The sequence below is a fragment of the Pristiophorus japonicus genome, chromosome 11, assembly GCF_044704955.1.
Source record: "Pristiophorus japonicus isolate sPriJap1 chromosome 11, sPriJap1.hap1, whole genome shotgun sequence".
NCBI lineage: Eukaryota > Metazoa > Chordata > Chondrichthyes > Pristiophoridae > Pristiophorus > Pristiophorus japonicus.
Window position 1 is genome coordinate 62,980,606 of NC_091987.1, and position 24,902 is coordinate 63,005,507.

A 24,902-nucleotide genomic window follows, 5' to 3' on the forward strand; every position below is an offset into this window, starting at 1 on the left:
GTGTGAGTGTTGGGGGGCGTGAGTGAGGTGTGAGGGGTGGGGGGCGTGAGTGAGGTGTGAGGGGTTGGGGGCGTGAGAGTGAGGGATGAGGGGTTGGCGTGGGGGAGAGTGAGGGGTGGGGGAGAGTGAGGGATGAGGGGTTGAGGGGGAGTGAGAGTGAGGGGTTGGGCGGGGGGAGTGAGAGTGAGGGTTGGGGGGGGGGGAAGTGAGTGAGGGACGGGGGATGGCGGGGGGTGAGTGAAGAGAGAGTGAGGGACGGTTGCGGGGCTGGGAGAGAGAGCGTGAGCGACATGCTGGGGAGAGGGGGGGAGCGGAGAGGGAGACCTGGGGAGGGGTGGGGAGGAGGAGAGGGAAGACTGATCACACTTCGGCTGGGGGATGCATGCACTTGAACTGGGTTAAGGCACTTTGGCTGGCCCTTGCTGTCTTCTGGGGAGCTCTGTCCTCTGTCGTTTCAGAAAGTCAAAGTGGATCGAGTTACAATTTGTAAAATTAGTGAGATTTTGGGATGGCGGTTTCAGTTACACATTCCTGTGAAACTTCAGGGTGTGACTTATCCACCAAGGCGACCAATCATCGACAAAAGGTGGAGCATGGTGGCCATTTTGGCTGTACAAATAAGCACATCCATATATTTTTGATTCTGGAAATCTAATTAGAGTTAAAAGCATTTTAGCTGACATCTTGTGTGTGCCTACATTCAGTTTCCTGTATATTTGCATACTAGTAAGATAGTTGGATATGGGATTCCCAACCAAGTCTGCTCAGATTGTCTTGGCTTGGTAATCAAGGTAAGTTAGAGCAAATTCATTGCAGATGCTTCTAGTGTGCTTTTCAGGTGCTGCGCTGGAGTTCACTGTTAAAAGTGCATAAACTACAAAGTATAATTTTAAACTATTTCATTGAATACTCTTAAATTGTATCCTTTTGAGGTATTTTGAGTATAGCTATTAAATGCTGCAGTCATATAATTTTTTCAGTGCTCAACCCTGTATTTGTTTTTCTTTCATTCTTGCCAGCCACGAAGAAAATGGAAAATTTATAGTTTATTTTAGTGTTTTTTCCTAGTTTCCTTGATTAATTCAGATTTGCTTGACTGTTGTTTGATGTTTGTATTGATATTGTTTCTTTTTTCCTATAGCATTTTCAGTTGGCATTGATTGATTCCAACCCTTGCACTCTGTCCAAAGCAGAAAGTAAGTAATTTCATTTGTTTGTCTAACTTGGAAAAAAAATCCTCAAAAGATGTTCATGTCCAATACTAATATAGACCTCGGGTTGTGTAATTACTTAATTGCTTTTGTTTAAATACCAGTCAGATATAATCAAAGTTTGTGCACATTATTTTGTATTCATACTCTGGGTTTCTTCGTTAACATGTTAAGAATATCGAGTAAGTTTTTGCATATTGCGCTCACATCCCCAAAGAGGTGGTGCATATATTACATTAATTTTAAACAAAAAATATTTGCAAGTTACTCTGGAATTATGGAACAAACTTGTGAATTACTTAAAAGTGCAGTGCATATGGTAAACTAAAAACAAGCAATGATAACCAAAAAAAAAATCTTTTGGGGACCCTTAAATTAATCAGGTGAATCAAACAGCCTACAAGTGGGTGTCATTTAAGGTATGTTCAGTTTACCCATTGTAATTGTCATCACCTTGCACTGGGTCAACCGAAGGATATTATCTTCAGGTAATAGATGTGCACATTTCCTGAAGCTGTTCAGTCTGTGGAGATCCAATATGTTCTATACGTCTACTGAATGGTTTTCTCAAGAATGAGAGTTCACATGCAACCCTCAGCAGTGAAGATATAGACGTCATTGGCAATCTATCTATTCCACGTCACTTGAAAAACAGCTTTCATTGATTTGTTTGCTGCTGTGTAACAGCTTTAATATGCACATCATTCCCCTTGGAGTCAAGGCTAACTTTTTTTTCGCTCATTCTTGATGGAAGGCAGCTGGTGGTATCTCAATGAATTCACAATAAGTAGAGAATGCTTAGTGATAAGTAAAGCATCTCTACCAACGACACACACATTCCTGATCCTAATCCACTGTTGGACCCACATTTTTTTAGCGTGCACTCTTCTCAGTGCCTCCTGGAAATATTACGGTCGATGATCATGTTCGACTAACCGGATTGAATATTTTGAGGAGGTAACTAAGAGGGTCGATGAGGGTAGTGCGGATGATGTAGTGTATATGGACTTTAGCAAAGCTTTTGATAGGTCCCACATGGTGGACTGGTCAAGAAGGTTAAAGCCCATGGGATCCAGGGCAAATGGCAAGTTGGATCCAAAATTGCCTTGGAGGTAGGAAGCAAAGGGTAATGATTGATGGATGTTTTTGTAACTGGAAGGATGTTTCCAGTGGGCTTCCGCAGGGCTCCATACTGGGTCCCTTGCTTTTTGTGGTATATATCAGCGATTGAGATTTGAATATAGGGAGTATGATTAAGAAGTTTGCAGACGACACTAAAATTGGCTGTGTGGTTGCTAATGAAGAAGAAAGTCATGGGCTCCAGGAGGATATCAATCTACTGGTCAAGTGGGCAGAGCAATGGCAAATGGAATTTAATTCAGAGAAGTGTGAGATGATGCACTTTGGAAGGGCTAATAAGGAAAGGGTATGCACATTAAATGGTAGGCATGGGTGGTCATTTGTGGAATTCTCTACCACAGAATATTGTTGAGGCCAGTTCGTTAAATATATTCAAAAGGGAGTTAGATGTGGCCCTTACAGCTAAAGGGATCAAGGGGTATGGAGAGAAAGCAGGAATGGGGTACTGAAGTTGCATGATCAGCCATGATCATGTTGAATGGTGATGCAGGCTCGAAGGGCCGAATGGCCTACTCCTGCACCTATTTTCTATGTTTCTATGAACAAAGGGACCTTGCAGTGCTTGTCCACAGATCCCTAAAATTAGCAGGCCAGGTGGATAAGGTGGTTAAGAAGGCATACGGAATGCTTGCCTTTATTGGCCGAGGCATAGAATATAAGAGCAGGGAGGTTATAATTAAATTGTATAATATTTTGGTTAGGCCACAACTGGAGTGCTGCGTGCAGTTCTGGTCACCGTATTATAGGAAGGACGTGATTGCATTAGAGAGGGTGCAGAGGAGATTTACTAGGATGCTGCTGGAATGGAGAATCTTAGTTATGAGGACAGATTGGATAGGCTGTGTTTGTTCTCATTGGAACAGAGGAGGTTGAGAGGAGACCTCATTGAGGTGTACAAAATATTGAGGAGCCTGGACATAGTGGATAGTAAAGGCCTATTTCCAATGGTGGAGGGGTCTATTACGAGGGGGCATAGTTTTAAGGTGAGTGGTGGAAGGTTTAGAGGGGATTTGAGGGGGGGCTTCTTTACGCAGAGGGTTGTTGGGATCTGGAACTCGCTGCCTGGAAGAGTGGTGGATGCAGAAATCCTCACCAATTTTAAGAGATGGTTGGATGGGCACTTAAAGTGCCGTAACCTGCAGGGTTACAGACCGAGAGCTGGTAATTGGGATTAGACTGGATGACCTTTTGTTGGCCGACGCAGTATAAATGGTAAGTACTGCAGGGAATCGAATACAGCCAGGGTGACCTCCTGGACTAGTTTCGATTGCCTGGATGAGTTGGAGAGGAATTTTCCCAGATCTCTTCTCCCTAAATTCGCCTGGGTTTTTCATCTGGTTTTTGCCTCTCCCAGGAGATCACATGGCTCCGGTTGGGGTGGAGTGTAGAATGTTTCAGTACAAGGGGTGTCGCGGTTTTGTGAGGCGGACTGGTTGCTCTTTGCCTTTTCATCATTGTTTATAGATTTATATGTAACCTGCAGGGCTGCTGACCAAGGGCTGTGTGGCTCTTTGTTGGCCGGCGTGGACATGATGGACCGAAATAGCCTCCTTCTGCGCTGTAAATTTCTATGTTTCTGTGATGGTTACTTTGAATATGTATGCAGTTAACAATTCTGCTCACCAGATATTTGAGCATCAAGCTTTTAATTTCCAGTAGTACTGATGGAAATCGGTTTGTTGCCTTTTATGGCTGTGATACACTTGTATGGCATGGAAAAGGGAAGGTGCAACGAGACCTGGGCGTCATGGTACATCAGTTATTGAAAGTTGGCATGCAGGTACAGCAGGTGGTGAAGAAGGCAAATGGCATGTTGGCCTTCATAGCGAGAGGATTTGAGTATAGGAGCAGGGAGATCTTACTGCAGTTGTACAGGTCCTTGGTGAGGCCACACCTTGAATATTGTGTACAGTTTTGGTCTCCTAATCTGAGGAAGGACATTCTTGCTATTGAGGGAGTGTAGCGAAGGTTCACCAGACTGATTCCCGGGATGGCTGGACTGACATATGAGGAGAGATTGGATCGACTGGGCCTGTATTCACTGGAGTTTAGAAGAATGAGAGGGGATCTCATAGAAACATATAAAATTCTGACGGGACTGGACAGGTTAGATGCAGGAAGAATGTTCCTGATGTTGGGAAGTCCAGAACCAGGGGTCACAGTCTAAGGATAAGAGGTAAGCCATTTAGGACCGAGATGAGGAGAAACTCTTCACTCAGAGAATTGAGAACCTGTGGAATTTTTTACCACGAAGTTGTTGAGGCCAGTTCGTTAGATATATTCAAAAGGGAATTAGATGTGGCCCTTACGGCTAAAGGGATCAAGGGGTATGGAGAGAAGGCAGGAATGGGGTACTGAAGTTGCGTGATCAACCATGATCATATTGAATGGTGGTGCAGGCTCGAAGGGCCAAATGGCCTACTCTTGCACCTATTTTCTATGTTTCTATGTTTCAAACGTGAATGGATAGGATCCATGTTTACGCAGATCAGTTTGAAAATAAGTCGTCTGCACTGGTTCAGTATGATCAACTGAAACTGTATATAGGGCCCGAAATTGATCAGCTTACTCTCCACTGCCCAAACATTCCTCTGCAAGATCTGTTCAGTGCTACTTTCGAGGTAAGCTGGAGCGGGCGGGAGGGGGGAACCGCTGGGAACCGCCCGCTGATGTCAGCGGACGGCTGAGTGGCGCAACATAGCTCCCATCTGCCAATTTCCCATATTCATGCCGGCGGGAGTCGGCGCCAGAACTGGGGTGGACCGCTGGCTGGAGGCTGGTCTGTCCCCGATGGTAAGTCTGAAGATCCTGAAAAAAGGGTTAGTGAACATTTTTTATTTTTTTTCCACAGCGACTTACCTGGATGGGGTCCCCTGAAGGTATTCCGATAGTTTTAAAAATTTTTTCCTGATGATTTTTATTTTCAGCTGTTCGACCCTCTGTGGGCCTGACTCCATCCTTGGCGGCACTTGGGCAGCAAGCACCTTTGCCGCCGAGAATGGGAGCTCCCGCCTGCTGCCGCCCAGATTGGCAGCGTAAGTCCCTCATTTGCTGCCCGCCAACCTTTGAGGGACCTTGTTGATGAATATCCCACCCAAAAAACCGTCAGGTATCTCGGCAGCCATCAGCAGTTCTTTGGGCGGGCGGGGGCCTTCACCAATTTCGGGCCCTATATCTTTGCAGTCAGCAAGCAGATTCCATACAATTCTAATGTGCCTGCGCGGGAATCTTTCTTCTAGTTTCTGGATACTTTCATTGATGTTTTTTTCCTCTTAGCCAGAGGTGTAAGGGTTAGATTTTCTACCTAAAAGGGTGGGAAATCTAACCCATAGCTTTAACTTCAACTTCAATCCTGCTGATTCCAACACCTCCTTGATGTCTGTCATTGGTGAATGCCAGCCTTTTTTAAGTGATGCTTTCCAAATTTTTATTGGTCGGTTATGTTAGCTTCATTCTGTTAAAACTCGTACTCAGTTACTTTCCTGCCGTGCATCTCAGCATACCGAATATCTTGAGCTTCTCTGTTGCACTGATACTCTTCCAAGGACAAACAGATAAAATAGTTGAATGGTTTTCAAAAGCCAAGTACGAGTTACATTATGCGTGGATAATACATTTTTCTGAAAGTTTGTGGCCCAAGATGAGGGGTGCATATTATGTGAGGGAATATTATACTTTATATTATACGTGAGGGAATGTTGTACTTTATATTATATATGAGAAATTATTAATACTTTATATTATATGTGAGGGAGTGTTATACTTTAAGGTTTACAAGAAGTATCAGAATGTTGCTGTTTTCAAAATTGTGAGCATTTGCTGGTCACTGTTTCATAGAAACATAGAAAATAGGTGCAGGAGCAGGCCATTCGGCCCTTCGAGCCTGCACCACCATTCAATATGATCATGGCTGATCATGCAACTTCAGTACCCCACTTCCGCTTTCTCTCCATACCCCCTGATCCCCTTAGCCATAAGAACAAGGAACAGGAGTAGGCCATCTAGCCCCTCGAGCCTGCTCCGCCATTCAACAAGATCATGGCTGATCTGGCCGCGGACTCAGCTCCACTTACCCGCCCGCTCCTCGTAACCCTTAATTCCCTTATTGGTTAAAAAGGGCGACATCTAACTCACTCTTGAATATATCCAATGAACTGGACTCCACAACTTTCTGTGGCAGAGAATTCCACAGGTTTACCACTCTCTGGGTGAAAAAGTTTCTCCTCATCTCGGTCCTATATGTCTTACCCCTTACCCCTTACCCCTTATCCTTAGTTCTGGACTTCCCCCAACATCGCGAACATTCTTCCTGCATCTAACCTGTCCAGTCCCGTCATAATTTTATGTTTCTATGAGATCCCCCTCATTCTTCTAAATTCCAGTGAGTATAAGCCTAGTCGATCCAGTCTTTCTTCACATGTCAGTCCTGCCATCCCAGGAATCAGTCTGGTGAACTTTCGCTGCACTCTCTCAATAGCAAGCATATCCTTCCTCAGATTAGACCAAAACTACACACAATACTCAAGGTGTGGTCTCACAAAGGCCCTGTACAACTGCAGTAAGACCTCCCTGCTCCTATACTCAAATCCTCTCGCTATGAAGGCCAGCATGCCATTTGCTTTCTTTACTGCCTGCTGTACCTGCGTGCCTACCTTCAGTGACTGATGTACTATGACACCCAGGTCTCTTTGCATCTCCTTTTACTAATCTGTCACCCATCAGATAATCTGCCTTCCTGTTTTTGCCACCAAAGTGGATAACCACACATTTATCCACATTATACTACATCTGCCATGCATTTGCCCATTCACCTAACCTGTCCAAGTCACCCTGCAGTCTCCTCTTATCCTCCTCACAGTTCACACTGCTACCCAGCTTAGTGTCATCTGCAAACTTGGAGATATTACTTTCAATTCCTTCGTCGAAATCATTAATGTATATTGTAAATAGCTGGGGTCCCAGCACTGAACCTTGCGGCACCCCACTAGTCACTGCCTGCCATTCTGAAAAGGACCCGTTTATTCCCACTCTTTGCTTCCTGTCTGCCAACCAGTTCTCTATCCACATCAATACATTACCCCCAATACTATGTGCCTTAATTTTTCACATTGTGTGGAACCTTGTCAAAAGCTTTTGAAAGTCCAATACACCACATCCATTGGTTTTCCCTTATCCACTCTATTAGTTACATCCTCAAAAAACTCTAGAAGATTTGTCAAGCATGATTTCCCTTTCATAAATCCATGCTGACTTGGACCGATCCTGTCACTGCTTTCCAAATGCTCTGCTATTACATCTTTAATAATTGATTCCAGCATTTTTCCCACCACCGATGTCAGGCTAACAGGTCTATAATTCCCTGTTTTCTCTCTCCCTCCTTTTTTAAAAAGTGGGGTTACATTAGCTACCCTCCAATCCATAGGTACTGATCCACAGTCCATGGAATTCTGGAAAATGACCACCAATGCATCTATTATTTCTAGGTCCACTTCTTTAAGTACTCTGGGATGCAGACTATCAGGCCCTGGGGATTTATCAGCCTTCAGTCCCATCAGTTTCCCTAACACCATTTCCTGACTAATAAGGATTTCCCTCAGTTCCTCCTGAGTCCCTTAGTATTTTCGGCAGGTTATTCGTGTCTTCCTTAGTGAAGACAGAACCAAAGTATTTGTTCAATTGGTCTGCCATTTCCTTGTTCCCCATTATGAATTCACCTGATTCTGACAGCAAGGAGCCTATATTAGTCTTCACTAATCTTTTTCTCTTCACACATCTATCGAAGCTTTTGCAGTCAGTTTTTATGTTCCCTGGAAGCTTACGCTCCTACTCTATTCTCCCCTTCCTAATTAGACCCTTAGTCCTCCTCTGCTGAATTCTAAATTTCTCCCAGTCCTCAGGTTTGCTGCTTTTTCTGGCCAATTTATATGCCTCTTCCTTGGATTTAACATTATCCCTAATTTCTCTTGTTAGCCACGGTTGAGCCACCTTTCCTGTTTTATTTTTACGCCAGACAGGGATGTACAATAGTTGTAATTCATCCATGTGATCTTCAAATGTCTGCCATTGCCTATCCACCCTCAGCCCTTTAAGTACAATACTTTGGGAAGGGTACTACAATGGTGGCCTTGGAATACAAGGGAAAATACCCATTTCCTTTCTAGCGAGCGATTGCAAGAGTAAGAGTCGGCAGAAAATTAAATGTTTCTATTCCAGCCTTGGAAATAGTGTAATGATGGTGGCCTCAATTGGGTTGTAAGGTTTTAAATTCTATCTAAAAGGTTTTAAATTTCATTCCTATAATTGTGCAATGATGGTTTTTTGTAATACTTTAAAATCTATTCTACCCAGAATTATTCCATTAATAAATGGAGTTTATTAGCTGTTTGCAAACCTATTTTTAGTTTCTGAACCTTAATTATGAATAACATTTTTCTTTGTAGTATCTTCTAAGGACTGTAAAATGTTTATCTAAAGTTAATATATATCCTGTTCTTTGAGCTGAAAGTCACTTAACACATGAAACTTTGTCTGCAAAATGGCTGGTATCATCTAAATTGTTTTTGTGGACTTGAGGTGGCCAGAGATACATATCAATTTGTATGTGGCAGAGATTTTGTGTATTCATTCATCACTTTTAAACTTTTGCTTTTGTAATTTTTTTTAAATTTGGGAAAAAAAGGCTCTTTGTTTGAATGTCAGTGATGAAAAGCGCTTCTGAGGAGTTTGAAGAAAGGCAAGTTGCTGTCATGTCCTAAAGAATCATTTAGAGCAGGGGATTGGATATGCGTACCAGAACTAGTGCTATGCGTGGCATTTGATTAAACTGCTTTTGGATCAGCTAGCATCACTGCAATTAATTTACAATGCTGCGTTTTCATGTTTTTTTGACACTTAATGCAACTGATGAGTTGGCCACTCTGCAGGTATCAAAGGTCAAAAATGCTCAACCCACAGCACCGTACTTTGAGGTAGAAAATTGTACACTGAATCATTCTTCTTTGAGCTTTTCCAGCACTCCCTGATTCACTTGAGAGTTCTGCATAATCATTTAAAAAAAAATATTTAATTCAAGAGTGAAATATAAAAACTTAGAAAGTGGTGTTTCATTTCCAATGTGACTTGCAAGTTATATTTTTTAAAACACTTCCAGAATGATTGAATTCAAATTTTACCAATGCCTTGGGTGCTGGCAGTTTTTTGGTTATCTTAATTCTTGCTTTAAATTTTGCTGATACGAATGTTTTCATCCATAAATACTGTTAGTAATTAAAAACTAATTACAACTTAACTCTATCATTAACATCAAGCCAGATGACCAACACTGGTTCAATGAGGAGTATAGAGAAGCACACCAGGAGCAGCAGCTGATGTACTTAAAAATGAGGTACCAACCTGGGGAAGCTGCAACACAGAACGACATGCATGCTAAACAATGGAAGCTGCATGCTATAGACAGGGCTGAGCGATCCCACGACCAACAGATCAGCTCAAAGCTCTGCAGTCCTGCCACATCTTCGTGAATGGTGGTGGACCATTAAACAACTGACTGGAAGAGAAGACTCTTTGGGCATCCCCATCCTCGATGGCGGAACCCAGCACGCGAGTGCAAAAGACCAGACTGAAGCGTTTGCAACCATCTTCAGCCAGAAGTGTCGTGGATGATCTACATCGGCCTCCTCCTGAGGTCCCCACCATCATAGAAGCCAGTGTTCAGCCAGTTCAATTCACTCCGTGATGTCAAGAAATGGCTGAGCACATTGGATACAGCAAAGGCTGTGGGCCCCCGACAGTATCCTGGCTGTTGTGCTGAAGACTTGTGCTCCAGACCTATCAGCGCCTCGAGCCAAGCTGTTCCAGTACATACACAACACCGGCATCTACCCGACAGTGTGGGAAAACTGGCCAGATATGTCCTGTCCACAAAAACCAGGACAAATTAAATCCGACCAATTACCGTCCCATCAGTCTACTCAATCATCAGCAAAGTGATGGAAGGTGTTGTCGACAGTGCTATCTAGCAGCTCTTACCCACCAATAATCTACTCACTGATGCTCAGTTTGGGTTCTACCAGGAGCACTCGGCTCCAGATCTCATTACAGCATTGGTCCAAACATGGACAAAAGCTGAGGTAAGGTGAGAGCAACTGCCCTTAACATGAAGGCAGCATTTGACCGAGTGTGATATCAGGGAGCCCTAATAGAATTGAAGGCAATGGGAATCAGGGAAAACCTCTCCACTGCTGGAGTCATGGTTGTTGGAGGCCAATCATCTCCGCACCAGGACATCACTGCAGGAGTTCGTCAGTGCAGTGTCCGAGGCCCAACTATTTTCAGCTGCTTCATCAATTACCTTTCCTCCGTCATGAGGTCAGAAGGGGGCATATTCGCTGATGATTTCACAGTATTCAGTTCCATTCACAACTCCTCAGATAATGAAGCAGTCTGTGCCCGCATGCAGCAAGACCTGGTCGACATTCAGGCTTGGGCTAATAAGTGGCAAGTAACATTCGCTCTACACAAGTGCCAGGCAATGATTATCTCCAAGAGAGCACCTAATCACCGCCCCTTGACATTCATTGGCATTACCATCACCCAACATTGACCAGAAACTTAACTGGACCAGCCACATAAATATTACAAAGCAGGTCAAAGGCTGGGTAATCTGCGGTGAGTATCTCACCTCCTGACTTCTCCAAAGCCTTTCCACCATCTACAAGACACAAGTCAGGAAGGAGTGTGATGGAATACTCTCCACTTGCCTGGATGAGTGCAACTCCAACAACACGCAAAAAAACTCGACACAATCCAGGACATAGCAGCCCGCTTGATTGGCACCCCATCTATCACCTTAAACATTCACTTCCCTCGTCCACCGGCACACTGTGGCTGGAGTGTGTACCATCTACAAGATGCACTGCAGCAACTCTCAAAGTCTTCTTCGACAGCACTTCCCAAATCCACGACCTCTACCACCTAAAAGGACAAGGGCAGTAGGCACACGGGAACACAGTCACCTGCAAGTTCCCCTCCAAGTCACACACGATCCTGACTTGGAAATATATCACCGTTCCTTCATTGTCACTGGGTCAAAAACTGGGAACTCTTCCCTAACTGCACTATGGGAGTCATGTCACTAGGTGGACAGCAGCGGTTCACGAAGGCAGTTTGCCACCATCTTCTGAATGGCGATCAGGGATGGGCAATAAATGCTGGCCTTGCCAGTGATGCCCACATCCCAGGAACGAATATATTAAAAAAAAAGGACTCCCTCCCTCCAAACATGGAATCAATCTCTATTGCCCCACCCCCACCCCCTTATTATATTTAGGGTCGTCTTTGCCTTTCTTTAGATTGAAATTATTCCAAGCCTCAATGGGATCTTTGTTCTGTGTTTGCTGAACAGTAAAGCAATTGAATTTGAAACCTCATTTTAAGTTTAGATTATTAAGCAAATTTTTTATTTTACAAAGCATGAAGCAAATAAAATGGCACACTGTACATAGTCACTGTAGAAAATATTCTATCTAGTTGTTTGAAAGGGAAATAGCAAAAAGTCACAATCTAATACTAAACTATTCTTTTCTAGAATAGTTTTATATCGTGTTTTGTCTTGTATTTCTTATCACTTATTCTCGTATTCTTTCAATAATTCCAATTGGACTCGTTAAATATTTTCTGAAAACAGCCTGAGTTTAGAATACCTGCTAATCTTATTGAACATTCATCATCATTGGCGATCCCTCGAACGAGGATGTCTTGCTTCCACAAGAGTTCACAGATGTTTCAATGAAGGACCTGATATTCCAGTCCTGGACTCCAGTTGAGGGTGGTGGAAGATGCCTGTGCGTGGATTTTTTTAACGTGTGGTGACCGTTGCACATCAGCCACAGAGCTAGGCCTTTATCCAGTGGCAAGGGTTGAACCAGGACGACTGGAGACCTCTGCTGCACGGACTTAATACGTGCACACATCGCAGTGTGGGCAGGCCCGTGCTGCCGCTGGGCCCTCGGCTCTTCTGGCTCATTTGCCGCACCTTTGATATAACCCATGCATAACCACCAAAAGGCCCACATCTACTGGCTGGTAGGCTGGTGTGCCTCCTTTCACCCAGTCTATTGACCAACTGGTGGATTCCAGGCTGTAACCGATGCAACTCCCAGCACCTGAGTCCCCTACTCTTGGCCACATTCTCTCTGATGTAGTGGACCATATTTGGGCTGGATAGAGTTTTTTTCCCTAAAGAGCCTCACCCTCACCCTTCCAGAAACTGGGTGCGGATGTTGCGAACCGGCAAATGTGTGCACATTCATATCTGGTATAGTCTAGTGTCATGAAGTTGTAAGATATAGCTATTCTAATGTGATAGGTATTTCAAATGAATAAGTGTTGGAGAAGGCAATTACTATTGTGACAGTAATAGTTGCTAAACTCTGATACTTAGAATCAATACATTTGATTATTCTTTACACATCATAAAATGGATTTGTGCAATTAAACAAATATTTTTTGCAAGACATGTCTAGATAAATTATTTCAGAATTTTGAAGTGCTCAATGCAAAGTTTTTCTTTTGACATTTCAGTACAACACTATAACCTATTGTTATTAATCATCATTGCATCTGTTATAATTCCTAATATTTAATTTATACTATCTTGGAATCTTTTCTTTCTTCCAGATATTTTCTTTGTCCTCTTTTCCTCTCCACTCCTCAAGGTAGCATGGCCTTCCTCTGGAATCTCGTCCTCTTACTCATTATTCATGTGTCTGCCTAAATGATCAGTGTTGGCAGGCAAAGGGCTCCTGATGTGATCGTTATCCGGTGATTATAACTGAAAAGTGCAAGAATATATACGCTGGTTGAGGACAGGATTGGCCTCACTGGGATGTCACCCGTTGCCTTTTATTGAAAATAACTTGGATATAACTGAACAGCTGCTGAGGGAAGTCCGTGGAAGCTCTGACCAGTCTTTCCAACTTTCTTGGATATGGAAGTTGTGCCATAGTGCTCGAGGGTTGCGAGTGTGTCATTTCTGTCCAAAAAGGGTGAAACCAGATAACCAGTCGGCCTAACATTAGTAATCAGCAGGCTTCTAGAGGCCATAATACATGACCAAATTAATACTGACTTAGAAAGACTAGGATTAACTATGGATAACGAGCACAGATCTGTAAAAGTCAAGTCCGGATTAACAAATTTTAAAGAGTTATTTGAGGAAATAATAGTTTATTGTTTCAAGAAAATGTAGTGAATGTTGTGTATATGGATTTTCAAAAGGCATTTGTTAAGGTGCCACCAGAAAACTTGTTTGTAAAAATAAGACACACTATTAAAGGAAATGTTACAGCATGGGTAGGAAGTTAATTAAAGGACAGGAACGGAACAGTGGTTAATGGATGTTTTTTGGACTTGAGTGATATAAACAATTATAAGAACATAAGAAATAGGAGCAGGAGTAGGCCATTCGGCCCCTTGAGCCTGCTCTGCCATTCAATAAGATCATGGCTGATCTGATCATGGACTCAGCTCCACTTCCCTGCCCACTCCCCATAACCCCTTCTCCCCTTATTGTTTAGGAAACTGTCTATTTCTGTCTTAAATTTATTCAATGTCCCAGCTTCCACAGCTCTCTGAGGCAGCGAATTCCACAGATTCCCAACCCTCTTTGAGAGCAGAAATTTCTCCTCGTCTCTGTTCTATATGGGCGGCCCCTTATTCTATCGTGCCCTCTAGTTCTAATCTCCGCCACCAGTTGAAACATCCTCTCTGCATTCACCTTGTCAAGCTCCCTCATAATCTTATACGTTTCGATAAGATCACCTCTCATTCTTCTGAATTCCAGTAAGTAGAGGCCCAACCTACTCAACCTTTCTCATAAGTCAACCCCCTCATCCCCGGAATCAACCTTGTGAACCTTCTCTGAACTGCCTCCAAAGCAAGTATATCCTTTCATAAATATGGAAACCAAAACTGCACGCAGTATTCCATGTGTGGCTTCACCAATGCCCTGTACAGCTGTAACAAGAGTTCCCTGCTTTTATACTCTATCCCCTTTGCAATAAATGCCAAGATTCCATTGGTCTTCCTGATTACTTGCTGTACCTGCATACTATCCTTCTGTGTTTCATGCACAAGTACCTCCAGGTCCCGCTGTACTGCAGCACTTTGCAACCTTTCTCCATTTAAATAATAACTTGCTCTTTGATTTTTTTTCTGCCTCACACTTTCCAACATTATACTCCATCTGCCAAATTTTTGCCCACTCGCTTAGCCTGACTATGTCCTTTTGCAGCTTTTTTTATGTCCTCACGCATTGCTTTTCCTCCCATCTTTGTATCGTCGGCAAACTTGGCTATGTTACACTCAGTCCCCTCTTCCAAGTCGTTAATATAGATTGTAAATAGTTTGTGGGTTAGTGTTGAGATCATTGCTGTTCTCTATATATACAAATGACCTGGTATTGGTATAAGGGGCACAATATCAAAATGTTCACATGGCACAAACATAGGGCGTCTGGTTAACTAAAGAGGAGTTTATGAGAAAGAAAGACTTGCATTTATATCGTGAATTTCATGACCACCGAACATTCCAAAGTGCTTTACAGCCAATGAAATACTTTTTGAAGTATAGTCATTGTAGTAAGGTAGGAAACCCAGCAGCAAGCAATTAATTTGTGCACAGCAAGCTCCCACAAACAGCAATGTGATACCCAGATAATCTGCTTTAGTGATGCTGGTTGAGGGATAAATATTGTCCAGGACACCAGGGATAACTGCCCTGCTTTTCTTTGAATAGTGCTATGGGATCTTTTGCGCCCACTTGTGCGAGCAGACGGAGCCTCGGTTTAACATCTCATCCGAAAGACGGCAGGCATCTCCAATGTTGCAGCACTCTCTCGGTATTGCACTGGAGTGTCAACCTTGATTTTTGTGTTCACGTCTCTGGAGTGGGATTGAACCCACAATCTTCTGACTCCGAGGCGAGGATGCTACCAACTGAGCCACAGCTGACACGTGCAATTTCAGGAGGATGTAGGCAAATATTGGGACATATAGATGTCCGATGAAAGTTAATGCAGAGAAATGTGACTGGTACATTTTGGGAGAAGGAATAATACGAAATATATCGGGGTATAATTTTGTCTTGGTAGTGATGAAGTCAATGGAAAACAAAATCTGACCGAGTGCAAAACAGACTGGTGATGTACTTGCCCATTTTGCATGACTGCCCAAGCCAAATTTGTCACCCATATACACCAAATACTAAATCTTCAGAAGGTGTAGAAGACGGACAGGGTTTCAGATATGCAATCATTTTTAAAATGGGAGGACAAATTAATAAAGTTTGTGTTTCGAAATAAAACACGGGATTCTATAAATAGGGGCACAGAGTAAAAAAACATAGAGGTAAAGTTACGCCTATGTAAGTTACTGCTTTGGCCATGTTCAGAATATTGTCCTGATTTGGACACATACTTTTAAGAAGGCTGTCAAGACCATGGAGAGAGTATACAAGAGATTTACTAAGATGAGAGGCTTTCATTATGAGGAGAAACTAGAAAATTTTTCATTAGAACAGAAAAAATTAAGAGGAGATTTGAGAGATGTTTCAAATTATGAAGACTTTTGATAAGGTCAATGAGGAAAAAAACTTTCAATTGATCAGCCAATCAATATCCAGAAGGCATATAAATTTAAGATCATTATCAAAAGGACGAAGGGGAGTGTCAGAAACAGTAGTGGAAGTGGATAAATATTTTCAAAAGCAAAAATGTAAAAGGTATGGGGCAAGGACAGAGGGACTGACTGGATAGTTCTTGCCCACAGAGACGAAGTGAACAAGTGGTTGTTTCTTGTGTTGTAAAATTCTACAATTTTAAATCTATTGATCTGTGTTTGTTCAAAAGTAGTTTGGCTCCTCCCTCAAGCTTTTCAGACAACTGAATTCAGTTTGCAATGTTAGTATTGAGTGAAGCACGGTATAAGATTTTGGCTGTTATATTGGGAATACATTTAAGGGATAGCTACTAATATAAAAAAAAATCTTTGTTTTTGTCACACCCCTGTCCTGACTTCTAAAACAGTATCAGCTACTCGAAGAAAAAAATATTCTCAATATACAGCAATTGAAAATACGTGCGGATAAGGGACTTTTCCGGACGGGGGTGGTCATGTTAAATTGGATGGTACAGGTACTGAACAAGGGTATATTGGGGCTGGGAATGCGGCAGAGAGATCATGAGGGGGGGGGCAGTGGATTGCGGGGCCAGGCCAGTGATTGCAGGAGTCGGCAGCGAGGAAGGATTTCAATTTGTTCATGTCGGAGTTTTGCGCATGCGCCACCCAGTGGCCAGGAATGGTTCCGGACAAGGGGTTGTTCCGGATAAGGGAGGTTCAACCTGTGTGTCTCAAAATATCAAAAACTGATGGCCTTCTAGACCTCCTTGGGTAAAAGAACCTTTGCTGTTGGCTATAAGGCTAGAATAGGTGCAGCGTCGAGAAACCAAGGCCGTTCCGGATTCCGGGCTTTTATGGACTTTTGATCGTCTTTCTGACATCTCGAATCTGGAAAGACCCGAGCCAGGTTCAGGTATTTCCAGAATTCAGAATGTGAGAAAGAGGTGGAGGTCCCCGCCAAGGAGCTGCTAAGGCCCGTCGAGGAGCTGTTCGGGCCACCGGCCCCGTCGATGAGGTCGTCTGGCAGGGCCCTGCCGCCAAAGAGCTGTTCGGGCGGGCCCTGCTGCCGAGGAGCGGGGTGAGAGGCAGTAAGGCGGGGCCAGAGGTTGAGCTGCGGCGGGACCCCGAGGTCGGCGGGTCCGGATTCCGGAACATTTTACGGGTTCCGGACGACCCTGCCACCGATCGGTCGAGATTCCGGAACTCTGGATTTTCGTCGCTGCACCTGTAACAATTTTGACCATTACTAGCTATAAACCATTACTAGCTATAAACCAATACTAGGGTGGTGTTGAAATTGCATAGGTACATTGTGTGTGTGGATAATTAAACCATTGAGCAGAACTGAAAATTTTTGCTTTAATTACTTTAAAAATGCAAATTTAAAATTGACCAGTTTTGACCTGTTGACCAGGTTCACTAGGTTGATTCCTGAGATGAAGGGGTTGTCTTATGAAGAAGGGACTAAAGACAGATAAATCCCCTGGACCTGATGGCTTGCATTCTAGAGTCTTAAGAGAAGTAGCGGCAGGGATTGTGGATGCATTGGTTGTAATTTACCAAAATTCCCTGGACTCTGAGGAGGTCCCAGCAGATTGGAAAATTGCAAATGTAACGCCCCTATTTAAAAAAGGAGGCAGACAAAAAGCAGGAAACTATAGATCAGTTAGCCTAACATCTGTGGTTGGGAAGATGTTGGAATCCATTATTAAAGAAGCAGTAGCAGCACATTTGGAAAAGCAAAATTTGGTCAGGCAGAATCAGCATGGATTTATGAAGGGGAAATCATGTTTGACAAATTTTCTACAATTCTTTGAGGATGTAATGAACAGGGTGGATAAACAGAAATCAGTGGATGTGGTGTATTTGGACCAACCGAGAAGGCATTTGACAAGGTGCCACATAAAAGGTGACTGCCTAAGATAAAAGTTCACAGGGTTGGGGGTAATATATTAGCATGGATAGAGGATTGGCTAACTAACAGAAAACAGAGAATCGGGATAAATGGTTCATTCTCGGGTTGGCAGTCGGGATAAATGGTTCATTCTCTGGTTGGCAATCAGTAACTAGTGGGGTGCCGCAGGGATCAGTGCTGGGACCCCATCTATTTACAATCTGTATTAACGACTTGGATGAAGGGACCGAGTATAACATAGCCAAGTTTGCTGACGATACAAAGATGGGAGGAAAAGCAATGTGAGGAGGACACAAAAAAACCTGCAAAAGGACATAAACAGGCTAAGTGAGGGGGCAAAAATTTGGCAGATGGAGTATAATGTTGGAAAGTATGAGGTTATGCACTTTGGCAGAAAAACTCGAAGAGCAAGTTATTATTTAAATGGAGAAAAATTGCAAAGTGCTGCAATACAGAGGGACCTGGGGGTCCTGGTGCATGAAACACAAAAGTATGCAGATACAGCAAGTGATCAGGAAGGCTAATGGAATCTTGGCCTTTACTGCAAAGGGGATGGAGTATAGAAGCAGGGAAGTCTTGCTACAGTTATACAGGGTATTGGTAAGGCCACACCTAGAATACTGCATGCAGTTTTGGTTTCCATATTTAAGAAAGGATATACTTGCTTTGGAGGCAGTTCAGAGAAGGGTTCACTAGGTTGATTCTGGAGATGAGGGGGTTGACTTATGGGGAAAGGTCGAATAGGTTGGGGCTCTACTCATTGGGATTCAGAAGAATGCGAGGCGATCTTATCAAAACGTATAAGATTATGAGGGGGTTTGACAAGGTGGATGCAGAGAGGATATTTCCACTGATGGGGGAGACTAGAACTAGGAGGCATAATCTTAGAATAAGGGGCCGCCCATTTAAAACTGAGACGAGGAGGAATTTCTTCTCCTGAGGGTTGTAAATCTGTGGAATTCGCTGCCTGAGAGCTGTGAAAGCTGGGTCATTGAATAAATTAAGACAGAGATAGACAGCTTCTTAAAAGATAAGGGGATAAGGAGTTATGAGGAGCGGGCAGGGAAGTGGACCCGAGTCCATGATCGGATCAGCCATGATTGTATTAAATGGCGGAGCAGGCTCGAGGGGCCGGATGGCCTACTCCCGCTCCTATTTATGTTCTTACGTAAACCTCTTCTGTATCCTTTCTAAGGCCTTTATATCTTTCCTGAAGTGTGGTGCCCAGAATTGTCCACAATACTGCAGCTGTTGCCTAACCAGTGATTTATAAAGTTCTAGCCAGATCTCTCTGCTTTTATATTCTGTTCCTGTATTTAATAAATCCAAATAGCCCATATGCATTTTTAACCACCATATCAACTTGCCGTGTCACCTTTACGGATTTGTGTTATATATAAAGGTGTCTCAGCTCATCTGCACATTTCAAAATTGTACTATTTATAGTATATTGTCTTTCCATGTTATTCCTCCCAAAGTGCATCACTTGACACTTCTCTACATTGAACTCCATCTGCCATGCGTCTGCCCATTTCACCATTCTGTCTGTCATCCTGAAGCCTAAAACTAACCTCATCACTGTCTACTACATTGCCAAGTTGCTTATCATCTGCAAACCTTATAATGCTGCTCCCTACACGCAAATCTAGGTCATTTATAAAAATTGAAAAAAGTAACGGACCCAAAACTGATGCTTCAGAAACACCATGCGAACCACCTCCCAGTGTGTAAAGCATCCATCCACAACCATCCTGAGTTCTGTCACTGAGCCAAGTTTGTGTCATATTGCCACTTTCCCCTTGTACCCATGGGCTTCTGTCTTCTTAATAAGCCTCCTGTGTGCGCAGCACTTGGTCGAATGTCTTCCAAAAGTCCATATCTGCAACTCTGATACATTAGTTGTGGAAATTTAGTTTACTGTAGTATATTAACTCTTAAATCAACGCTTTCAGTCTCAAAGTTTCCATTTTGTTTGGGAGATTAATGAATCTTTAATATTCTGAACCATGATAGAATCCTGGTTTTATCCCAATTCCCAGGGAGCACAGAGGTGCCTGAAAGGTTTGCTGTCAATCAGAGTATTTGGTTTGCTTACCAGCTGTTATTCTTTGGACTGATTTCCCATTCCTGATTTCTCTGAAGGTGCTGAAGAAGCTAGGCTGTTATCTCCCCCATCAGCTATTTTTCCTGTTTGAGCCAAAACAGTGAGTTTCAGTCACTGAAACTGGATAACTTCAGTAATTTGAACCTTGTTGGATTTTAAGCACATGAAGAATTTTTTGTATTGTATCCAAGAGCCCTCAAAACAGTGGGGTTTTATTGTTTTGAGTTTGCTAACAATCCAGTTTGCACACAATTTTCAATTGGCACCATTTATATTTGTAAGTCTTGCATATAGCACCCTATGTTGTAAGTGCTGCAGATATAAAACACTTTTATTCTTATCATGCTGTTTCTGCTAATGAGTCCTTCCAAGGCATGTAGTCCATTCTGTGGTGGTGATCTCCACTGTACGACATGTTTGAGGCTTGTTTTAATCAAGCCGATTGCATGATGGTTCCACTCAATTGCTCTGCTGTCTTTTTCTGCCCTTTCTACCTCTCTGCTCCTCGAGGTGACCATTCCGTGTTCTACAGTGTCACCTTGCCAGACTACTCAGTGATCTTTTCTCTTCTGCTTTCTTGGCCATGACTAGGCATGATCATTGCCAATTAAATGCTTTCTGTGCAGAAGAAGCACTGAAACAACTGAGAATGTGGTTTTTTGTCCTGCAGGGGTGAGATTTCCCTAAAGGGTTTCCCCCCATGCTGGTCTGGAAAAAACACTGTTACTTAAAGCAGAATTGGCTTTTATATTGTAATTATGACTGAAATCTTAATTCTTTGTTCTGCCCTCACCTCCCACCATCCCATACACCAATACCTTCCTCTTTACCCTGAATACAACATGTACCTTATCCCCTCTCTTGCTTCACCTATTCTTCTCTGACCCTTCTGGGCCATCATGGCTTTGAGTGTTTTTGCTGGCCTTCAGTCATGTTTGCAGTTTGTTAGCTTAATTTATGTTATGCACTATAAGGTATTTGCCTGCTCCAAGCATCCTGTCCGTCTTTTTGCCCCTTCCACCATCTCCCCCACCCCCCCCCCCCATTCCAATTTGCCTTCGAGACAACATTCAAGATTATGTCTTCAAAACCAGTTTTAAGTTCTTGAGAAAATGCTTGCTTTTACTAAGAAAGTAAAAGCACAGTATAAGTTCAGACTTGCAACCAGTTCACATGTCATAAGAATATAAAAAATAGGAGCAGGGGTAGGCCATTTAACCCCTCGAGCCAGCTCTGCCATTCAATAAGATCATGGCTGATCTACCTCAACTCCACTTTCCTGCACTAACCCCATATCCATTGATTCCCTTAATATCCAAAAAATCTCTCGGTCTCTGTCTTGAATATACTCAATGATTGAGCTTCCACAGCCTTCTGGGGTAGAGAATTTCAAAAATTCACCTCTTCTCCTCTTCTCAGTCCGAACCCTTTATTCTGTGACCCCTGGTTTGAGATTCCCCAGCCAGAGGAAACATTCTCCCTGCAACTACCCTGTCAAGCTCTAACAATTTTGTATGTTTCGATGAGATCACCTCTCATTCTTCTATATAGGCCTAGTCTACTCAATCTCTCCTCATGGGACAATCCCCCTATCCCAGGAATCAGTCAGGTGAAACTTCATTGCACTCCTTCTATGGCAAATCTCCTTTGGTAAGGAGACCAAAACTGTGCACAATACTTTAAATGTGGTCTCACCAGGGCCCTATATAATTGCAGAAAGACATCTTTACTCTTTTATACTCAAATTCTCTTGTAAGAAAGGCCAACATACCATTTGCTTTCTTAATTGCTTGCTGTACCTGCATGTTAACCTTCAGTGATTCGTGTACAAGGACAACCAGATCCCTCTGAACACGAACATTTCCCAGGCTCTCGCCATTTAAAAATACTCTGCTTTTCTATGTTTCCTACCAAAGTGGATAACTTCTCATTTCTCCACAATATATTCCATTTGCCATGTTCTTGCCCATTCATTTATCCTGTCTATATCCCCTTGAAGCCTCTTTGCATCCTCCTCACAACTTGCAATCCCACTTAGCTTTGTATCATCAGCAAACTTGGATGTATTACATTTGGTCCTTTCATCCAAATTATTGATATAGATTGTGAATAGCTGGGGCCCATGCACCAATCCTTGCGGTACCCCACTAGTTACAGCCTGCCAACCCGAAAATGACCCATTTATTCCTACTCACTGTTTTCTGTTTGTTAACCAGTCCTCAATCGATGCTAGTATATTATCCCCAATCCCATGAGCCCCAATTTTGCTTAATAATTTCTTGTGTGGCACCTTATCGAATGCCTTCTGAAAATCCAAATACACCACATCCACATTCCTTATTTATCTATTCTGCTAGTTACAATCTCAAAAGTCTGCAACACAGTCATAAATCAGTGTTGACTCTGCCCAATCCTATTATTCTTTTCTAAGTGCCCTGTTACCACGTCCTTAATACGGGCCAGCCCACACTGCGATATGTGTGCCCACTAGGTCCGTGCAGCAGAACTGGTCTCCAGTTGCATTGGTTAATCCTTGCCACTGGACCAAGACCTAGCTCTGTCAAGCCCGTGTGGTGGCTGGTGTACAACGGCCACCACACGTTTTAAAAAAAAAAAAAAAAATCCACGCTCAAGCATCTTCCACCCTTCAAGATGTAGTTCGTGACCTGGAATATCAGGTCCTTCATCGAAACACCTGTAAACTCATCCCTTTTTGGTGTGGAAGCAAGTCATCCTCGATGCAAGGGAGCGCCTAAGAAAAAGAATACTAGATACTAGCATTTTCCCTTCTATTGATGTCAGGCCAACTGCTCTGTAGTTAACTGTTTTCTCTCTCCCTCCTTTCTTAAATAGTGGGGTTCATTTGCTACCTTCCACTCTGTGGGAACCATTCTAGAATCGATGGAATTTTGGAAGATAACAACCAATGCATCCACTATCTCTACAGCCACCTCTTTCAAACCCTTAGAATGTAGGCCATCAGGTTCAGGGGATTTATCTCCTATCAAACCTTTCATTTCTCCAGTACTATTTTTTTTTTTACTAATTTCTTTCAGTTCCTCATTCCTTTGGTTCTCCACTATTTCCAGGAGTTTTTTTTGCATTTTCTTCCGTGAAGACAGTATTTGTTTAATTTCTCTGCTATTTCCTTACTCCCCATTATAATTTCTCCTGTCTCCGCCTGTAAGGGACCCACATTTACTTTCGCTAATCTTTTCTTTTTTACTTACCAATAGAAGCTTTTACAGTCTGGTTTTATGTCTCTCACTAGTTTACTCTCATTGTATTTTCCCTTTCTTTATCAATTTCTCGGCCTTCCTTTGCGGCCGCAACCGAGACTCCAGGATGGTATGTTGCCTCCCTGGTGCAAGGGTCAAGGATGTCTTGGAGCGGGTGCAGGACATTCTGAAAAGGGAGGATGAACAGCCAGTTGTCGTGGGGCACATTGGTACCAACGATATAGGTAGAAAACGGGATGAGGTCCTAAGAGATGAATTTAAGGAGCTAGGAGCTAAATTTAAAAAGTAGGACCTCCAAAGTAGTAATCTCGGGATTGCTACCAGTGCCACGTGCTAGTCAGAGTAGGAATCGCAGGATAGCTCAGATGAATACGTGGCTTGAGCAGTGGTGCAGCAGGGAGGGATTCAAATTCCTGGGGCATTGGAACTGGTTCTGGGGGAGGTGGGACCAGTACAAACCGGACAGTTTATCTGAATGGTGACAGATTAGGAAAAGGGGAGGTGCAACGAGACCTGAGTGTCATGGTACATCAGTCACTGAAGGTTGTCATGCAGGTACAACAAACGGTTAAGAAAGCAAATGGCATGTTGGCCTTCATAGCGAGGGGATGTGAGTACAGGGGCAGGGAGGTGTTGCTACAGTTGTACAGGGCCTTGGTGAGGCCACACCTGGAGTATTGTGTACAGTTTTGGTCTCCTAACTTGAGGAAGGACATTCTTGCTATTGAGGGAGTGCAGCGAAGATTCACCAGACTGATTCCCGGGATGGTGGGACTGACCTATCAAGAAAGACTGGATTAACTGGGCTTGTATTTACTGGAGTTCAGAAGAGTGAGAGGGGATCTCATAGAAACGTTTAAAATTCTGACGGGTTTGGACAGGTTGGATGCAGGAAGAATGTTCCCAATGTTGGGGAAGTCCAGAACCAGGGGTCACAGTCTAAGGATAAGGTGTAAGCCATTTAGGACCGAGATGAGGAGAAACTTCTTCACCCAGAGAGTGGTGAACCTGTGGAATTCTCTACCACAGAAAGTTGTTGAGGCCAATTCACTAAATATATTCAAAAGGGAGTTAGATGAAGTTCTTACTACTCGGGGGATCAAGGGGTATGGCGAGAAAGCAGGAAGGGGGTACTGAAGTTGCATGTTCAGCCATGAACTCATTGAATGGCGGTGCAGGCTAGAAGGGCTGAATGGCCTGCTCCTGCACCTATTTTCTATGTTTCTATGAGGCAGGACCGGAACCAATGTCCTAGGGGGAGTGTTTGCTAATGCTGTTGAGGAGGAGTTAAACTAATATGGCAGAGGGATGGGAACCAATGCAGGGAGACCGAGGGAAGCAAAATGGAGACACAAGCAAAAGTCAGAAAGGAGATGAGTAAAAGGGGAGGGCAGAGAAACCCAAGGCAAAAAACAAAAAGGGCCACTTTGCAGCAAGATTCTAAAGCGTCAAAGTGTATTAAAAAGGCAAGCCTGAAGGCTCTGTGCCTCAATGCGAGGAGTATTCGGAATAAGGTGGACGAATTAACTGTGCAGATAGCAGTTAACGGATACGATGTGGTTGACATCACGGAGACATGGCTCCAGGGTGACCAAGGCTGGGAACTCAACATCCAAG

The 24,902-nt window shown here is 43.3% G+C and overlaps 1 protein-coding gene across 2 annotated transcripts in view; it reads left to right on the top strand.

Annotated features, from left to right (window-relative positions):
* Positions 1-24,902, top strand: part of kdm6a (lysine (K)-specific demethylase 6A) — a 424,338-nt gene that overhangs the window by 262,860 nt on the left and 136,576 nt on the right. For both annotated transcript variants that reach the window (XM_070893443.1, XM_070893444.1), the window contains one exon: positions 1,142-1,196. In XM_070893443.1, coding sequence (XP_070749544.1) covers positions 1,142-1,196 — 55 coding nt within the window. The remainder of the gene's footprint in view (positions 1-1,141; positions 1,197-24,902) is intronic.